Consider the following 21198-nt stretch of genomic DNA (forward strand, 5'->3'; position numbering starts at 1 on the left):
TCTTAAGATTGCTTGATTTTGCATACACCATTCACACACCATTGCAAGAACTGAATTTTAATAGGGAAATTAAGGAGCTTTTCTTTACCACATACTTGGCACCTCTTTAAGCAACCTTTATCCCATGCACATATGTGATGTTCAGAAATGTGAACTCAGAAGTATTTTTCCTCTCCTGTTTTCCTAAGAAATTAATACTTTTCTTAATTAATCTAATAATGTGATCACCAATAGCATGATTGCTGATCCCCAAGTCTAGGTATTGTTTGGAAAGCCATAACAGTGAGCACAAGAAACAGATCAGTTTATGCAGGCTGTTCAGCTGTACTGTATCTTTCTGAAAAAAAAAGAACAGTGCTTATATATGAGAATTTAAGCAAGTATTACTGAACAGCTTTATATTCTGCCTCTTGCTCACTAAACATAGGCAAGATAAATAAGCAAGAGATGAGTGCATGTGTGCATTCAACTCAAATAACTAAAGCAGGCTCATAGAGAGAGCACGTAAGCTGTCAGCTAGGAATTAGGAAAAGCTTTTTTAGTATAGAAAAAACATTTTCTGACAGCTGATTCATAAACTTACTTTTTTACACAGAATCAAATGACTCTTCAGCACTACCGTAAACTATCATTCCCTAAGAACTACATGATGATTCTTACAATACCTTAACATTTATGAGTTTCTGGCAAAATCACAGAGGATATAAGAGATGGTGCAAAGTCTTTAATCCTGGCAAGACTCATACAACTGATTTGCGATATTAGAGACATTTCCTAAAATGCTTTTCTGTATGTATATAAAAAGTGAAAAAGAATGAAAACTGCTTTCCTGGAAGTTTGCAGACAGAAGAGAGCCCTCTGAAACAGCAGGCATAATCCCAACTCATCCTATTACGCTATAGACGTTGTATGAATGTCATAACACAAAAGGTACTGATAACGATGCAGTTTTGAGAACTCTAAGCCTTGACTAGAGTTTGGAAGGACGTTATTTGATGAATTTCATATGTTATAACATAGTTCTGCAGTCCTGCCTTCATGCATCTACACTGTCACTGGCACAAACAGGAACAGTATGTACAGAACTATCTAGGCCTACAAACACAAAAAAATGGAAATTTGTACATGCCAAATGCTTTAAATAATTAAAAAGTGTGTAGTAATAGCAGCTACGCAGAAATACTGGGGAATCAGAATCCTGAAAATCTCTACGACTCTTGATGTTTTTCATACTGATTGGGAAAGAGTCAGCACCTACAGCTCCTTGTTAAAGGTGACTGACAGAAGAAAACATGAATTTAACTAAAATCCAGTAACCTTGGGGCATTTGTCTCATAAATCTGAGCAGCTGAGCAATATGGGCATTTGGCAAAGAACTGAAATTTACCTTCTTTAGAAAGTACAGATTTCAGCTCTTTCTCCATCTGACACCTATTACCTGCAACACAAGGGTGACATCTCACACCAGGGAATTCTTAATAGCCAGCTTACTATAGTCCACCTAAGTTCCTCCAAAGTTTACCTACTGCGGCATTTTTAAGAGAGAGTCCCTTATCCTCACTTCCAAATGTTGCAAAAAACTATTAAAAGAAAGATACAGGAACACAAGAAATGTTGCTTAACTGTACAAATGGAAAACATAAAAATCCCTGAGACTGTATTCTTAATTCCTGCTAATATACCAGCATCAATGTACTTGAGACAAAGACAAAATTACAACAGGCCTGTAAATTACATTACCAGGTTTTTAATTCTTATTTTATTTGTATATTTAATCAAAATCTGCAAAGTAGTGGTTTCTCATTCACCTGGCAAGCATGTAAACATCCATGTGTCTGATCAGCCTGTTTGCTAAGTATTTATGAACTTACTGAAATGGACCAAGTTCCTTAAAGTTCCTTAGAAAACAGTAAAGAAAAGCAAACTTTTATTTTTATTTATTTTAGTTTGCCTCCCCCCCCGTTTTTTTTGGTTTTTTTTTTTTTTTTTTTTACTTCTTTGAGGACTGTGTACGCATCTTCAGAGGCATGAGGAAGAAAGTGCTTTAGCTAACAAGTTCAACAAAATGACACAGCATGAGTTGCATCACTTTGCAGTCTTTATGTCCTTCTTCTGACCTAGGTGGAATTGCACTTCTGATAAGAAGTTCCATCTCCTTGGCTGGGATTAAAATACGTCTGAGTTCCGAGGTTTGCTATGGGTACCATGTTAACTGGCCTTCTGGGAGCGTTCTTCCCTTCATTGCTAAACTTCTCAAACCCAGATACAATTAATACTTCTGGTTTCCCTTTTTATCTTTGCGGAGACAATTATCTATAACTTTGTATCAAACCAGCATCCGGAACCTTTCAAAAGTGTTTTTTCCCCTAAACACTTCTTCCTATACCACTTTTGGTTTCAGAGAAAATGGGAACTAGTTTGGAGAACACACTGGGTATTTTCCCTCTTCATTCCAACCGAAGATTTGTATTTCTTCCTTGTTCAAGGGCAGCCTGTTGGAAAGAGCACACTGAATTGCCTTTCCAAGATAACAGCTTGTGAATACTGTTTGCCTACTTTGCAGCAGGTAGAATAAACACAAGAACCTATTAGATCAGTTTAGGTGGTTCTGATAGCCCTTGCAGATAGATCTTAGTCAGAAAAACTCATAATGCTCAACAACTCATTTGATTTGAATTTTCTAGTAGGAATGCCAGAATCTTTGTTCTTTGCTGTTGATGGGAGAACCCTTAAATTTCCCAATGCAAGACTTGAAGTCAGGAGACAGTAAGGCAATAGGTTTTCTACTATTTTAGACTTACAAAAACCCACCTCAAAAAATCTAATACTTGCATCCTACTCGTACATTTTGTTTCAGTTCATACAGCTCTAAGGGATATTTTCTATTGCCTACTTATGATGGCAGTTCTTGAACACATTTCTGGGGGGTGATAATAACAATTGAATAGGGTTAGGGAACTCCACAGATATAAAACGCGCAGCAACAAATGGAATGGTAATTCAAAGATTTCTACAGCCCCAAAGATCCTCTCTGCCCCAAACAACATTCTATCTGGCTGACAGCTAGAGCTATTTTTTACTTTTGCCCTATTTCTGGGTGTTTTGGGGTCTTACTGGTGCAGAAGGCAAATTGAAATTCAAGCTGTAACTCCATAAAAGTCTCCTGCTTAATTTTCAGTTGCTATGACTGCCTATCTTCCCCAGCCAACACTGTCAAACCCTTTGAAGGGGCCAGTTCCTGAGAACTACTTGCCTGCAGAAAAGATTGTAGTTTCTATCCACATCACCACTTTATTTATGTGCTTGTTTCTTTCTCTCTGTCCTCTCACTTTAAGGGTTTAAAGAAAACAGAAGATCCTTTTTTTAACATTATCCTTCTAGGGTCCGTAGGTCTTAGCAAGATCTACTACAGTGCTTAAAGAAGATTCCTATCATACTTAAAAGATTTTTCTTATTTCATGTGCTATAAAATACTCCAAAATGTTTTATGCAACTGAAGAAGAAGAAAAAACCAGAAGCTTCTCAAATTTGATCTTTTACCTGGTACAGGATTATAGTTAATGCATATTTCATGCCATGAAACATACCCCCTGGGGCAAAATTTGCCTTTTAACTACTGACAAACATGGATTGCATCATTGCATCATCTACCCAAGCTCCTTTCTCAGTGTTATGTAGGGGGATTATTTTTAATATGTAGCGAGGTATGCCAAAGGAATAAGTGAGGAGCTTTCAGAAAAGGTCTTATAACAAGTGACATGTAAAGCTGAGACAAAAACGCTGTCTGACAGTCATTCACTGTCCATTTAAGGGTACTGCAGTGAGTCACCAAGTGCTTGACAACTAAGTAAAACGATCAAGTGTCTAACAAGGAGTATTAAATACACAAACTGTTTCTGAAGATGTCACTTTATTTTTTGTTTCTAAACATTACCTTGGTCAGACTTGGTTAACTTACTTAACTACAAGATTCCTGCTACAAGATCTTTTCCCCTTTACCTGTTTTATGGCTGTCACAGTTATGACAAAGAATAATGGCAATCCACTGGTAATAGGACTGGTAGGGGTATCTATCATGAGCTAAAAGAGAAGAAAATGTGAAAATTAGCTGCAACTTGATTTTACAATTTTACTTTCCAACGCTCCCCCCCCCCCAAAAAAAACAAAAACAAAAGAACAAAAAACACCAACACCAATTAAACAACATGAAAAATGTGTTCTAAATTAAAAGCTGTGAGGAATTTTACTGCACATTCTCCAGTATTTGTGGAACAAAACTCAGTTCCTGACACCTAAACAGATGTCAGTAATGGTTCAAAGGTTCTGGGGCATAGAACAGACAATCACATTTCTAATGAATGTGCCAATTTTAAAACTTCTTACTAAAAGGTATGTTTTCACCCTACAAAAATAAATTTAAAAGTGTATTACAAATCAATGAAATTACATTTTGTGAAGCTCTTTCAATACTCTATATAAACAACTGCTCAACAGCAGTATAGAGTATAACAACAACCACTTTAGAAGTGAAGATGAACGTTAACAAACAGTCATTTCCAACAGTTCAGTTATTAGAGAAACCCCCCTTTCTTAGACTGCTCCTTTCTGGTTCCTCCAACATGCACATTTTACAATTCGTGCTACCATTGCTGTCATGCCAAAAGTGCAGTGTATACACTAAAATGCTGTATGTGTGTGTGGGAGGGAGTGGGATGCTGGTGGATCTCCCCTGCTGCAGGAAAAAGACAACATAGTCAAGTGCTGAAAAGAAAATATACATGAGAGCGCTATTCAAAACCACAGACACTGATTTGGTTCACTTTACCTGAGACTTATGGCATTGCTTTGAGAACCATTAAAGAAGAAAAAAGAAATTACACGTGAAGTTTACTCTGTTAAGAACCAAGAACCTCATAGAGAAAACAGATGACACATTACAACACATGCATGATATATTTTTTTCCCACTGAAACGCAGACAATTTAGAAAATACAGCAAAAATCAGACTTTGCTTGCAATATTGTGTGTTCTTCAACTGCAGCATTGTAATTTCAGCTTGGCTGTACGTTGTCCAAGACAACCCTTGCCAGGAACACCTGATTTCTGGCCAGACAGTCCTAACCACAGCATTTCTGCCATCTACAATATCTCTTCCTTTCTCAAGAGAGGCCCATACATTAAAGTGGAGCAAGATTTCTGCCAGTGGAATCATCATGGCAGCCTGCTCATTTTACCTATTTCACCAGAACACCACGAACCTTTGCCTGCTGCACGGATGGATGCGTATCCACCATTCACCTGGTGTGGAGCATCATGCAACCAAAATGCAGTCTGCCACCATGTTTCTGGCATGCATATGTGACGTGGACAATGTGGACTGGATTGTGCTATACATTTAATCACACAATAATAACTTGCCACAACCCTGTTATCGCCAGTGGAATAAAATGGTAATAACAGACACTGCATCTTGGTCACAAGAGATTCATCATGGAATCTACTCTGTCATATGATAAATTTTTAAAGGCACATCTGCCTTGTAAGAAGAAAAATATATATATATATATTTAATAATGAAATTCCAGATGGGATTTGAATAAAAACAGAATTCCATTCAATGGAAGAACAACAAAGAAGAACAAAAAGGACTACAGCTTTTTTCCTATTAGGTTTCCAAGGACACAAGCATATACACAAGACATCCCCCATACAAATTCACTTGAGTCACGAATTGAGAGAAGAACACGATTACACTGAATAGCAGTTCTGCCTTTAGATCCATATTTGTTCACGTGCATTGCATTTACATATTATTTCAATCTAAACTAACAATTGAAAGAAATGTGACTAAAATCGAATTAAATAGGTAAATTTGCATTAGGAAGAAACAAAAGCTTTAAAAATGCAACACCATCCATGGTAACAGTAAGTAGCACTTCTGTTACACCTCCAGCATGCTCCCATCTTCCATGTGCTATGATACACTAAACAGTCTGAGGCAACACAACAGGAAGGACAAAGGCAATATTCCTAAATATGAAGACAGAATGGGCAATGTGTTCTCTTAAACTAAGTTATTCTATAAGTGCTATATAGTTCTATGTAAGCAAAGAAGTTAAATTCATAAAACAGAAAATCAGTGGCAGAATTCACTACACAAATTGCAATTTCCAGCTTAATTTCTATAGCTATATTAAGTCTGAGTATTATTCACTTACCTGAACCAAAAATATGATCAGAAAATAAAAGTTGGCTACTCTTCTGAACTGCTCAAATAAGTTTTTTGGAACAAAATTCCACACTGTATACTGAAGGGGGAAAAAAAGAGAGAGAGAAGAGTAATTACAATACACTGAACAGTTTTTCAGTGAAATTCAGTTTTTCTCCCATCAAACTCTATTAATTTCTCATTTTCCATCTCCCCTCCCCAAACCTCATTCTGGTCTTGCCCTTCTCCCACACAGAACAGCTGTATTTAATCTCGTGGGCGTGCATGCAAGGAGGAGTGGGTGAAGTGCAGCTAGCAGGAAAGCGTGAGTACCAACTGCACTGCCTTTACAGTCAAAGTTTTAATTGTTCTCCTATCAACTCGCATAGGAGCACCTGGAGTCATTTGGCTTCTTGCAGCCAGGGTATCAGAGAAGAAATTAATTCTTGTAGCTATAACTTTCTGTCCTATACTCCAGTGACAAAACGTAACCCCACCATAAGTTCTGTTGATTCCAATCCAAGACCACTTGAGGAGGTCTTGCTATAATTCCTTGCTTATAATTCAGCTATTTTGTAAATCCCAACAACTAGCTTCATCCTTTAAAATCACATCCAGACATGGGCAAGGCTAGTTTAAAGCCTACTTTCCTTCAGAAGGCCTGACTGAAATGCTTCATCATTCTATACTTAGCTGCTGAGGAGCAAGGGGTGGGATGAGAGCAGGAGAAAAACAACATAGAAAGTATGAGATAACATAGGTTTTTCCTCAAAAAAAAAAAAGTGCTTGTTTCATTTTGAAGATTGTATATGCACCATTGGGCATAATACAAACATGCATATTTGCTATGCAACTTCTCATGTATCAAGTATTTTCCCTTACCTTGGATGATATGATTCTGTTGTCTGCAAATTTCTGAGGAACATAATGGCCATGCTGGGGAAAACGATTTGCTATATAAATAGTTCGTGTATCGCTTTGATGCGGTGGGTCAAAACCCTAAAACACAGAATAATAATAATAAGATGATGATCAAGAATAACTACTTTAATAACCATAGGGTTATTTAAAAAAAATCTGTTAACTTTGTGCTCAAAAATGATATCCAACTGTCAAGTAGCAGCTTTACAATACTGGCTTTTGAATGGGAAAGAAAGTTAACTCATAAATTAAAGTCTGCTGTATCCAGAGAATTTTCAAAAACTGATTTAAAAAAAATCTCAAATTCGAGGTTGTGTATTCATTCTGGAAGAAGAAAAAAATCGTAAGACTCAAGAAAGCCCCATGAAACTTAAAGGAGAAAAGCAGCTGAAATGGAGATGAAAACACGTAAGTTACAAAAATCTTCATGGCTGTGCTCATAATAAACCTAACAGAACACAAGAAAAGCAAAAGGTCAAAACAAACAAGTCATATTACTATGCTGCAATAACTGGATTTTGTAAAGGTTCTCACCAGATCAAAAAAATATACACATCTGACCAGACAACAGTATTTTTCCCGAAGAAATCCAATCTCCAAGAACAAGCAGTTTGTCTAACCTCAAAATCAACTCTAACACCAATTCATACGTTAGCAACAGTGCAAGCAAACACATTAAAATAAAGTATACTCAGAAATACTTCACAATATCTTTCTGTCAAAACAGGAGACCTCAGTGAGGTCTCTTGGAACCAAAGCCCTGTTTCAGGGCTAGTGTTCAGTATTTTCATCAATTGCCTATGTGAGCTGAAGGAGAATACATATATTAAATTGAAACATGGCGCATAATGCAACGTGACGTATACCTGAAAACATGGCGTACAACACAAGGCTAACAATCTAACAGGCAAAGAGCAAACAATTACGACCAGCTAGCCTACAGCAAAGGAAACTCAGCATATGCTAGCACATGTTCCAATATATAGACAACTTCCGCTGAGGAGTTATCTGAAGGACAAGGAAGAAAAGAAGCTGCCTTAAGTTTCCTTCTTACTTCAGGTACGGAATCTTATTGGGAAAAAACAATGGTTTCCTTTCTGATGAAAAGGAATAATTAAAGCCCAAAATAAGTCATGGGGGAAAGCTGCGATGTCTCCGTAACATAAGGGCTTACATCTAGGTCACTCCAGCCTATCTTTACTTGAGCCTGCCCTGGGGCTACATGACTCAGAGCCTTCTCCAGCTCTTACGTTCTGACCTGGAGAAGCAGGTGATGGCAAAAGACAAAGCAGACAGTACAACATAATTCAGATAACAGGCCAAGAAAACGACTGAAATAAAAAATAAAAAGCTTTAAGGCGTGTTGCAAACTAGCAATTAAACTTGTTACCGTTAAGTTGTTCCCTCCAAGGACTGTGTAGGAAGTCATGAATTTCAGCACGAGAGTCAGACACTACTTATCTCTGAACTGACAAATACGATTTGCGCCATCTACACAGAGTCCCCTTGTCCTTCCATGGCAAGTGAAAGGACAAGTGATGGAACAGGTAGAAAGGGCATTACAAGTTCCAGTGCTGGAAGCGAGGAACCTTTGCAGTTGCATTGCTCCACTTGTGAAACCAGGCCCAGACCTTGCTTCATTTCAAACAAAACCTGGTATTTGAGAGTATCCAACACAAGACACTTCTGTACCAATTAGCTATGGAGGGTGATGAAGACTGAGCAAACTGAACTACATAAAAAATGGTCAGCATAACCATGAATTTTCTTTAACTCCTGAAGTTTGCTAACACACGACACGAAATATGTTCACATTTACGATGGTGTCATTTTAAAGTAAAGGATTAATTAAAAAATCCTCTCAAACATGCAAGTTATTGTATCTGTCACTATTAATACCAAAACATTCCGCTTCAGAAAGAAAGAGGTCCAGAAGGAAGATGGGAGGAAAAAAGGAAGGGAGATTTTTTCAAAGGGATTTGAAGGAGAATAAAGTTTATATGACAAGCAGTGGAAGGCTGCTCTAGTCACATGCTCTTGTTTAAAGATAAGAGCGGAGCAGGAAAACAAAAGAGTAGATAGGGAAAAGGACTGGAAAAGTATACAGGATGCCAAAAACAAAAGGAAGGAGCTGTTCGCAACTTTGAGAAAACAAATATAAACATGAAAGCAAGATAAAAAAGTACGTGTTGAATACTGACATAAAATTTGAGAGAACAATGTTTGTAGCAAAAGCAGTTTGGATATGACTTTAGTGACATTATTTCTAAATCAATACAGAAGATGCCACAAAAAAAAATTGTTTTACAAGTAAGAAAAAAGCTGTGCTTAATCAGGACTAGGCACACAGCTTCTCTTCTATCTCAGAAAATGTCTGGCACTCACAAAATTTCACATAGTCTCACTTTGGAAAGTCATATTCTACAGCCTGCAAAAAAAAATAATCCATTTCAGAACAGACAAATGTGAAGCAGGGGGAAAACAGAAAGAGCAAAGAAAGCAACAGGCAGTCGTCTTATGGTGATAAATGATAACCTCTGTGCTACTTAGAGTCATTAGAACAAATGAAAAATTTCAGAGTGACCTGGGTATTGCTGAATTTTTCCATGGTATTTATACACTCCTTTTAGGCCGCTATCTGAGCACCTGAAAGTTGATGAGTTTTCTAATATTTTTACTATGAAGAGTAAGGACCTCAAAACAACTCAAGCCTATCTGAAGGAGCACTCTTCTCAGAGAACACGGCTTCTGAACTCAACTGGTTAAAGGTGAGGAATGCATTTTCCAAATCAAAATCTCAAGCCCTATGAGTTTTGCAATTGCAATTCATACAGGTCTAACTCTGTTTTGTTGACGTTTATCACAGAGCAAAAGCTGCTCAATCAGATCTATAGCGATGACAATGCAGAAGCAAGGCAGGCTGAGGACAGGAACCTCTTCATGTGCCAGAGCTATGGCTGGAAAAGGACGCACCCACGACAACCTTAGTGGCTCGACCACAGCCACAGCAGGAAACAGGTGTCAGAGCTGGGAAGAGAACACAGATTTCCTAATTTTTATTTCCATAACTATGAAAAATGATTTGAAATTACCCACTCAACAACCCTCTCATTATGTAATTATCTAGTGAGAATTTCTCTTCCAGAGAAATTTTAATTACACATCTCTTCAAAGAAAATTCAACTTCTGTGCAGAATTTAATTGTTCAAGTGAAATTCCTGTAACTTTTCTGTGCAGAATTTAATTGTTCAAAGTGAAATTCCTCTAACTTGTCTATTACTATGTGGCTTGTCACACATCCTGCTCCTGCCACAAAACTGACTTGTACTCCAAATTTCTGCCCATCAAATGGATCTGGGATAGTATCTGTATGCAAACCAGCAAAGAGATGCAGAAAGCCCAGTTTCCTAATTTCACTTATAAGAAGCTTCTTTCTCTCTTTCTAATAACATTATTAAACTCAGCTTCAAAAACTAGGGTAACATGCCCTTGTCAAAGGATTTCTGCAGCTAAATAGCATGAGCAGGAAATCCTTAAATCAAGTTTTGAGTCTTTAAAAAAAATAAAAAATCATAGTTGTCACTGATACCTTTCCAATAGAAGTTACTTTTCCTGCATTTATCTAGTGAAGTGATTTCTACTTAAGGGCATAGACCATTGACTTTGTAACGAATAAAAGAGAGTTTATTACAAAACGTGATGTTTAAGGCTTCTTAATCAGGTGTATTACAGAAATCTGTAATAAAAACTTTAAATAAAAATCAATTTTGACCATAAGATTAAGTGACTTTAAAATAAAAACAAAAATCTATTTGACTCGTCCTCTCCTTCATGCTGCAACTTAAATCTAGATTTATTGGTTGACGTTGAGCCACTCAGTTTTTTTTTTTTTTAAAGTAAACTTAAACCAGGCATTATCTACCACTGGAATACAGCTCTCATATTTAATCTTCAGTACACACCAGCCTAATAGAAATCTTGCACCCAGATAAGCTTGACATGTTTGTTTTTTGAAAATAGCTTAAATGAATATAACTTACATATAACACAAAGATGTCTGAGTCAAGCTGATTTACAAAGCAAAAATCCAAAATCTTTTTTTAGAAAAAGAGGAAAAATGTGATTCATGCTTTTTTTAAAAAAAATAATATAAATTTGCAATGTTTCTAACCACAGTCAAAGGCATTCTTACTGAATACTTCAGTAGTGATTTTCTCAGTGTTCTGCAAGTTAGAAAAAGGCATCCTCTGAGTAATAAATTAAGTACCTTTAAAGCATAGAAAACATCCTTGGGAACTGAGGGGAAATTTCTGACTGTGATTTCATGCTATTTCTTTGATGAAAGGAACAGGCTTCGACAGCCACTGCCCTCTGCTTCCTACATCCCAACTCCACTTCCCCGTTGTGGCTGTGCAGCCCTATGGTAAAGAGGACTGAAAAACTGACCCAACCGAAAACCCACCGTGTTCCCAATTGGTTTTTGTTTTAACTGGATCAGTCCCCCAAAACAATCAATTGCCTGGTCATGCCAATAGCTTGGCTGATACAATGTAAAGGTGTAATGTGGAAGAAGAGTTTTATATTGCTGCTGCTGAAGCATTAGTAGCAAGAACAAGAAATTAAGTAACTGTAGAAACAAGTACATTAAGCAAATGAGAAGCACTACCAGAAAGAACTCTGCAAAGGAAGAGACTGCCATCCCAACACCTGCAAGCATAAGCAAAGTTAAAAAAACCAAAACCCTTCTCAGTCAACTTGGTAAAATATACTCTAATGCACACTTATTTCTTAAATATCACAATTACAAAAGCTTAACTTAGGATAGCATGCCGTTATACCCTCCCTGGCAGAAAACTGCAGATCCTTCAGCTCGGATTAGTGACATAAGAGACCAACACAAAATAAATCAATTGCTTTTTCAAGCTCTGCAATACATGCTTTGATAGTTACAAGTCACGTGACGAGCAATTTTTGCTAATGATTTATCTACAGCTAGTATATTAACATAATCTCCTTGTGTTTCTTGATCATTCACATCTTTTACAGCAAGAAGAGAAAAACTGTATTTGCTAGAAGAACTACTACGTAACCAGTTTTCAGTGAAAGGGTTGAAAGGGTTCCACTCGAAAGAAGGAAGTCTCAATTAGAGGCTCTTCCTCCTTTCAGAAACCACACTGAACACCGATAAGGAAAGTAGTAGCTCCCCCAGATGCCCTTTGGACACTCCGTACTAGTTAATAATACTAATAAACACCACAGAAGTCTGTCTCAGGAAACCTTTTCCCTAGGAAGGCGACTGACTAACCATGGCTGCAGAAAACCCAGGACATTTCCTGGCAGACAGCCCAAAAGCTTGTTATTACACTGTTGCCAAGCTAGAGTTTGATTAAAGGTGCTTTGAGGAAATGGATTTTCTTGCTTTGGATTTTTATTATTTTTTTTAATATACATGGAATAATTTACCTTTGACAGATAATACCATCTATTCACACTCCATGCACATTTTCAGAAGTCTGTGTAAATTTGTACTCGAAACAGTAAGCCAACAATTCTTTCAGTCATACAGCTGGGCAGTAGTCAAACCAAATCTGTCATAGCAAAGGCTAGCATGAAGGAAGGAACAGCCTCTCACAGCAATTTTAAACACTCCTCTAACAGCAGAAGTAGTGAATCAGCTGAAGCACCCTGAGGTTTACATAGTCCCATGCAACTTGTTCCTACTCTGTTAAATACTACTCCAAAAAAGACAGAAAAGAGTATTAAAAGTCATGCACCACTCATGCCACTTCCTCTTCCTGCTTACGATGTCTACAGTTGTTTAGCATACCTGATAACAACTCCTTTTGTAACTTTATAAAATATCTATAGCCAGACTACATTATTTTGTGAAAACAATGTAGGAAACAAGAAATGAAAGCAAGAAACATTCTTGCTGAGATATCATGGAGCAAGAAACATTCCTTTCGGAGAGTTAAAAAACAAAAACAAACTAGTGTTTAGAAAAGCCATACTGGTGCTGGGCACAAAGTCCTGGTTACATACAGCTCAGATCATTCTTACTTTATTTTGTCAAAATGTCACTTTGTCAGTCAAATTCCAGACCAAGAAAAAATTATAGGACTAGCAATGCCAGTTCAGGCAAAACTAACTCCATGAGTTTCCTCTGACATTAACACCCCCCCAAAATGTGTATTTGTGGGGTGTCACACATCCAACTTTATCAATATCCTTTAACTGCACATCCTGTGCCACTTGGATTGAGTGGCAAGTTTAAAAAAAAAAAAAAAAAAGGCTTGTCTATACTGTTGCAGAGAGGAAAATGTGCTGGTAATAAGCCATGAATTAGGAAATCAGTAAAGGAGAGGAAAATGGCTGCATAGATTTCTGGCAAGAATCAAACATACACATTGCAAAGCAATCTATACCAGAGATGACAGAAAACAAGAGACTTTACAATAAAAGTGCATTTAAAAGAGAAAGAAATTTAGCAACTATTTCCATTTTAAGAAGCAAGTCTCGATCTCCAGGAAATGGTCAGTGGTTTCCAAACTACTCTGCAAGGCTATTCAGGGCCCTCTACTTATTTTTAACCCGCCAACCAACCAAAAAAAAAAACTGCATTATGGTGGTCAGAGGTCTGAGAGAAGTTGAGGCTTGGTGGTACCTGTGGTCCAAAACCTTTGGTCTTTTGCCATGATTCCCAAAGCAACCCATCGTTCTAAAGATGTGGAAATGAAGATGCCTTTGAAGCTCCAACTACACAATTTTAATTTCAGAAATAACACTGATTTATTCTGCGGGCTAAAGCAATTTGTTATACTCATTCGCAATACTATTGTCTACCCAGACACATACAAATGATAGTAGGCAAGATTTCCTAACATGAAGGGTGTGTTTGGATACCCATTAAAGGCTACTATAGGGCATCTTATTTTATTAAAAGAATAAATAATAATAATAAAAATAAAGAGACAATTGAGATCTCAGAACTCAATTGACTCAAGCTGCTTTTAAGGATACAGCTCAAAATATATTAAGTGCTTGGAATGTGCAAAGTGCTACAACTCTGCAATACTCCATCACACAGAAATAGCAGTTAGGCAGCAAGCTAAATCACACTAAGAGATACAGAACCGCTACAGTAAATGAAACATTAAACACAAAAATCCTTCATATACCTTGAATAACCATAGTATCATAAAACAAAACAAAACAATAAATCTAATTGTATCCTTTTTTCACAGTCACTGGATTCATAATATTAAAAGGCAAGGAAAAAAGTTTCTCCAATAAAATAAGACAATTAACTCTGAGTCAGATTACAAACTTCATTTTCTGCCTAAAATTAGAATGCAGTTTCAATCTTGCAGCTAGCAATTTCACCATATACAAAAACAACACTGGTCAATTCCATGACAGGACAAATACAGAAGAATCACGGATCTCTTCACTTGCTTGGACAGTACGTGCACTATTATCTTAAAAAGAAATGCTGGTTACCCACTGTTTTGAAGAGTCGCTAACAAAACTATGTTTTAGAAGCAGAAAGGGTTCCTGTTCTGGGCTACTCACACAAGCATTATCCCATATGTAGGAAAGGACCCTGTTCAATATTTAGATGAGTGCCAGTAGGCAATAGTTACTTACGCATGTCAGCTCCTGCACTCTAAGTCCAATTCCTATTTCCCTTCAATATAAAAAAAAACATGAAAATTCTTCTCAAAAAAACTGCCTCTAGATAACAAACCTTAAGGCTTCTTCAAAATGTGTGTTAAAATTGTCCTGACAATTGCTCTGATGGTTGTTGCTCACCGAATTTCATGGGAAGAGAATTTACTTCATAGGTAGAACTGTCTAGCTCTTCCTTTTAACATGCTTTGAAAAAGTCTGCTCTGTAAGCATTACAGATTTGAGTCTACTCCATTCCTTTTATCAAATACCATTTTGAGTTTTAATTCCTTTTCAAGTATGATTTATGACCTAAGTATCAGTTTAATGTACTGCTCTCAGACATGCCTGCAAACAACTTTATCCCTAAAGCCTGCTAAATCATAAGCTTCCTTTGTATTTTGCCACAATTCTTTTTCCAAACAGACGTTTAAATATCTGCAAATGTCAGCACAGCTACACACAAAACTAGAACAAAAAGGTGCATGGGGATAATAAAGGAGCAACAAAATATATCATATGACAAAAAATACTTTTTGGTATATAACATTTAAAACTTTTCCAGGTAAAATATTTCAAAATGCAAACAAACAGCTTCCTGTTGTCTGTCATTACCTCTCCTTTCCCATTTGAAGGGAAGTGCTCCTTTCCCATACTTATTTTTACTCTCAAAGTAAACAAGAAGAAAAAATCCTCTTAAGGCACAGTACGTGGGAGGCCCAGTAATTGCAAGATTTCTTAAATCACGGTGTAGCTGTTGGTCCTACTTTCTATCTTTTCTACCACCATCTGTACTATTGCTGTTCTGTTTGGTTGTGGTTTTTTTTTTGTTGTTTTTTTTTTCTTTTAAACAGTAGGCAGTTGAAAAGGGATTTGTATAAAAAAAAAATCTAGCAGCAAATATGTCACCTGTGTTTTGCTGGAAGAGATGACCTTGCATTCACAGAGGCATTTTGTCCGATCTATTTTGTTGCTGCTTTTAACTGCTGGCTTAGAAGACTTCATGCTAGAAATTGAAGGATTTTTTTTAGTGGTATGTTGTAGATACCTTTTCCCCCATGAAATAGTGGCAAATGCAGTCATGACAACAGAGGACACAACAACACAGTAAGGAAAAAACAGCTCACTAGTGAAGAGCACAAGTCCCAATGCTTTTAATGAAATATACGCGTGTTATTTTTTTTTCTTTTTATATTCTATAATTGCTATGGAGTTGCAAATAAAATATGTCAAAAACCACACGCAATTCTTAAAATAAAAACCAAAATAAACAACAACAAAAACAAAACAGCAGCAGCAAAACCAAAACAAACAAAACCCACCCTACACTCAAACACCTTCTGTGGTTCAATTTCTTAAAATGATTAAGCTATCATAATACACACATCAGCACAGAACCAATATCAAGTGCTGTCCATCTCACTCAGAATGCAGATAACCACAAGTTATTACCGAATACCATCTGCTCTTCTCAGAACACCTTAACGGATCCTAATATCTGGAAGGAAAGGGGGAAAAAAAAATCCCAGACATACAGGCCTCTAGCGCTAGTCTATTCAAGGACATTTCCCTTACCAGTAAAAGAAAGTTTTCATTAGAGCCCATCTAGGGGATGAACAAGAAAGCTCCTATTGATATTGTCCTTAGGGGACAAACAAAATGAAACAAGACCAAAACAAACACAAACAAAAGGCAATCGACACAAAACAGACAAAAACGTTCCCCGCGATCATCTCTCAGTGCAGGCTGGGCAGAACTTTTGGACCAGATCACCTCCTGAGGCCCCCTTCAATTTGAATCGTCCCATAAGCCTTGAAATAAAAGCCCGGTAACTACGTTTTCCAGTTAAAAAGTGCTGATCCTATGGAATTAATCCATATTTTGTCTTTGACTTCTTGTCAAATATCAAAGCGGCATTTGTCTGAAAGCATAATGTGAATGTTGCCAGTGCACAACAGCATTCAGGTTCACAAATCGCAGGAAGAAAACACTCTGCCAAACACAGCGGAAGCCTGCTTCTCTCGCACTGCCCTTTACAGAAGGGGAACCATGCAGGCACCCCAGGTTTTTCTCATGCAATGCCTGTTGCACATCATCGTGCTCTTCCATAATATATCGAGAGGCTCAAACTGCACAGGATAGCAACTAGAAGGGAAATCCACAGACCCTTACTCACTCAACAGGACTAACAGATCAAAATTACGCAGCCAGGTTCATACACACGTGGCTATTCTATCGCAAGTTTTCGAGATCTCCTTGCCAGACAATTAAAATTGTCATCACTTTCTGTTGATGCCGCTGCAACAGCTCTTACACTCCATGCACACCGCCAGGACATTAACACAGTCCAGACAGTGCCATAAATTTATCCAACAAAGTGGTACAGAAAGTCACTGAGCATTGCAGCCACCTCTTGCTACTTCTGTTTTGCACCAGCACCACACGAACTTAACCAAGGGAGCTGCACTTGCTGTACACAGAGCTGCAATGTAGTCTAGCATATCAGATTTGGAAATGCAAGAAAAAATGTCCTATTCCTGAATATTAACAATGCTTCCTATCAACTGCTGTTTACTTGGCTGCTTTTTCCAAGCGGAGTTGGCTGTGCCTGTCATGTTATGCAACCCGCAGCAAATCCACATGCCCACTGTCTGCCTGAGGTCTCAAGGTAACGCAGCTGGAACTCACGCATCTTTCCTGCCTAAAGCTCATCTTTCAAATGCATCAGGACATTTTACTCTTTTTTAAAAAGCAATTAATTATGCTGCATTTATTTCTACATTTTTAATGACTAAAACCTAAGTATTTCCAAGTCTTAACTAGATAATGGTATTGTAATATAATGTTATATTAGCTATAAAGTAGTACATTGTTGATGGCTTACTAGATATTTTACTTAATATGGGATGGCATTAGATGAACAAAATCTGATAATCTGTGGGTGGTGGTGGGTAGTTCATTGTTACTGAGGAAACAGAGCAGACTAATGGTGAAGCTACCAAAAATCCTGAAAATTTGTAAGCAAGACCCACACAGGCATTGAAGACAGTGACAGTATTACTGCCACCAAGCTTTGTTATACAGCAAATCACTGGAAGGACAAATACCATCTCAGAAAATTGTTTTAGACTGGTAAGACAATAATGAAAATGAAGAGAGTCTTATGTTCCCAGCACATCTCCTGTTCTCAGAGGTACAGTCACTCCTTTATGCAGCAATACAGGCATGCATACATCTCCACAGACTGAAGTACACTTAAAGAACATAGCTGAAATAATTTGAATTGCATACTAGGTCCTCTCATTACTTACTTCTAAGACTACCTGCTTCATTTTCCCTGCCCCCTTTTACAACTCACGAGAACACAAGTTTTCAAGCACACAGGTATTCAGAACCATTTCATTAATTAGTATATGAAATACTGTCCTCTTAAACAAGAAGTTGCAAAAGATTCATTAGTTTCATACAGAGAGTATTTAATAACTACCTAAAACCACCTTCAGCAACATACCAGTCCCTTGCTACCTTCCAACGCTTCTTCCCACCAGCGTTTTTCTTTTGTGTTACTACAACATCCAACTTAGATGACTCCCACATACACGCTTGGTTCCGATCCTCCCGTCTGGAAAGGAACACTTTTCAAAACCTGTTGGCACATCTAATGCAGGTAGAAATACACGCTCTAAAGAAATCCAATCCCACACATTCTTCTCTCTTTGTTAGAAATAAATCAGACACAGATTTTCCATCCTTCGATTCAAATAGTCTGAGTATTCCTTAAGCTCCATAGCCATCCACGCTACAAACAATCCTATTTCTGTCATCCCACTCTTCCTACTTGCACCAATCATTTTCTCAGCATCTTTCCCCAGGTTCTCAGCTTTTTGACATTCTTTCTTAATAGAAATTAAACATCACAGTCATACAAAGCAGCAAGCATGTGGGATGTATGTTAAACCAATGATTATACACAGGGATGAAGTGTCTGAGCAACCCTCAGAAGAAACATGCACTGTGATACCTATCTTAGGCCATCTTTCAACTTAATGGGCTGTGAAACAAACAAGGAATTAACATCAAACAGCGAGATTTATAGAAAGGAAAACAGCCAACCTGTATTTTCTCAATCATTTTTTTCTCTGTACAGTATTTAAACCCTTGTTCAAGCATCTTGACTTATTATCCCTTCCTTCTACAACACTAACCCTTTCCTGTGAAAACCAGCGCAAGTTTTAAGCAGTTATTTTCCCATCAAACAGTCTCCTTTAGAAGAAGAAAACCCTCTGACTGCCAACAGTATTGCTCATCTTGCTACACTCAATTTTTAGTTTCTCTTAAGGGCAAACATATTTCTGGAAACCTGGTCAGTGTACTGACAGAAAGAAAAGCAAGCATGCTTGACACATGGATTCCAAGCATGGATGCAGTCCTCCTAGTCTCAGGTCTACAGAAGACAACATACTGCTGCTTTAACAACCATGCTCAAAAACCTCAAGCCACCTTCATGGCGAAAAAATGACAGCTATATTATGCCAAACAAGCTTTATTCAGAAGAGCATGTGCACGATTGTAACAGAACAGAAAAGTGCTGTCAGAGCTCAGATGGAGTAATTAATTTCCAGGTCAATAAATCTTGGTGTCACACCAACCCAGAGAGCACTCTCAAGCTGGCACTGAGGCCATCACAAGTTCTGTGCTTCAGACATAGCTGTGTAACAGTGCTGTACTTTTTAAAGGACTATAAAGTAATTTTAAAACCCTCAGTGAACGTACTCAAAAGCTTTTGGCTTTGCTTTGGACCATGGTAGCGGAGAGAGGGGAAGAATGGAAAAAAAATCAATTTTTATAAAAACTGATGTAACATTAAAGTAATCACTAATGAGACAAATATCTTAGCCACTAAAATATAAGAGCCTAACTAATGTAAGTTTTTGGACAAACCTGGGCAATGCCTTTGATGTAAAGCAACTCTAACAAATATATAAAAACAAGTTTGTAAATGGAGCTTATAGCCATAATTTCTCTCCGTGAGGAAATACAAGCGAGGGGCAGGAAGCCAGCCAGCACTTCGATCACAACTGCCAACCGCGATGCATCTCCCTGCCACGGCATCGCAGGCGTTACAGCCACGGCTGCACGGTTCTGCCCTGGCACGACACAGCACCCGCACGCCGAGCGGCACCCATCTGAAGGGAGGCAGCCTCTGACCGCAGCTGCTTTCGAGGGTTTTCCCCCTTGAAAAGCCCCTTCTGTCACGTTTTACTCTATTTCTTGTCACTTTCCAAGCCTTAAGCAGCCGCTCTGGAGGGCTTTCCCCCTGCAAAGCCTCTTCTGTCACGTTCTGCTCCGTTTCTCGTCACTTTCCAAGCCTTGCACACCCACAGCGGTGAGGCTGCCCGGCTCTCAGGTAGGAGAAGTGCGACGCCGGCCCGGCAGGTGGAAAGCAAGCCTCTAACGATTTCGCAACGTGAAGGAGGAAGCGAGGAAAGTATCGGTGCAGCAGAAGGCCCCGTCATTCTTCCGCGAAAAGAAGTTTGGGGGAACCCTCCCGAAGGGGCCCCCCAGGTAAAGAAACCCGCTTTCCTCAGCGCCAGCGTGGTTTCAAGGGAAAAAATAACAATAAAGAACACCACCAAAAAACAAACAAACAAAAAACCCTAAAACCTCCCCAAAAGCCCGTGATCTCGTTAAAAACGATGAGCACGTTAAAAATTATAAGCAGCAGTGAGGGAGCCCGCAGCTGCGCCCTGCAGCCCCCCGTCCCCATCCCGGCAGGACCAGAACCCCCTCCCTCACGCCCGCCGCTGCTGCCGCCCCCAGCCCCGGCCTCTCCTCACGACCCCCCCCAGACCTCTCCTCACGGCCCCCCGGCACCTACCAGCTGCTGCCGGACCCACCGCCACATCCCCGGCGGCGCGGGTCGCGGCCCCCGCGGCGGGGCCCCCCGCTGGGCTGTCACCGCTCCCTCCGCTGTCGCCGCCTCAGGCCAGCCGCCCGCCGCGGCTCGTCCCCATGGCACGGGGGCCCGACGCCGATTAGGAGCGGCGCAGCCCCCCCGGCGCCCCGAGCCGCCGCCGTTGCTGCTGCCGCTGCCCCGCGGCCGCCATCTCAGGGCCGCCGCTGAGCCCCGGCGGCTGGCGGCGCTGCGGCCCGCCCTCGGGAAGTGACGCGTGAGGGAGAGCGCTGAGGGGAGGCAGGCGGGGAGGAAGGGGCGGCCGGCCCCGGGCCCCGAGCCTCGGTGTTTGTAGCGAAGTGTGAAAAATACTCGGCAGCTTCGTCGGTTTTGTCTTTGTTTTCTTGTAAAAAATAAGCGCGTGATGTAAAATAAAGGTTTTGGAAAGGGGTTGTGTGTTTATGTAATCTCTGCCTGATGATGGGTGATTTAAACTTCAGAACTAGCA

At 39.1% G+C, this 21198-nt stretch overlaps 1 protein-coding gene across 16 annotated transcripts in view; it reads right to left on the minus strand.

Annotated features, from left to right (window-relative positions):
- The window catches only part of ATP11B (ATPase phospholipid transporting 11B (putative)), a 61529-nt gene extending 40569 nt beyond the window's left edge, over nt 1-20960 (minus strand). For 8 of the 16 annotated variants that reach the window (XR_014588052.1, XR_014588053.1, XR_014588054.1 and 5 more), the window contains exons 1-4: nt 20676-20960; nt 7091-7207; nt 6219-6308; nt 4000-4080 (exon numbers count right to left, since the gene is read on the minus strand). Coding sequence is in view for 10 of the 16 variants with exons in the window: in XM_083848423.1 (XP_083704549.1) it covers nt 4000-4080; nt 6219-6308; nt 7091-7207; nt 20676-20702 (315 nt within the window). In the remaining 6 variants the exon portion in view is untranslated. The remainder of the gene's footprint in view (nt 1-3999; nt 4081-6218; nt 6309-7090; nt 7208-20675) is intronic. The other 8 variants (XR_014588055.1, XR_014588056.1, XR_014588057.1 and 5 more) reach the window with 1 other exon arrangement.
- Between the last annotated feature and the right edge of the window lie 238 nt (nt 20961-21198).

The sequence above is a fragment of the Anser anser genome (assembly GCF_964211835.1).
Source record: "Anser anser genome assembly, chromosome: 9".
Classification (NCBI taxonomy): Eukaryota; Metazoa; Chordata; class Aves; order Anseriformes; family Anatidae; genus Anser; species Anser anser.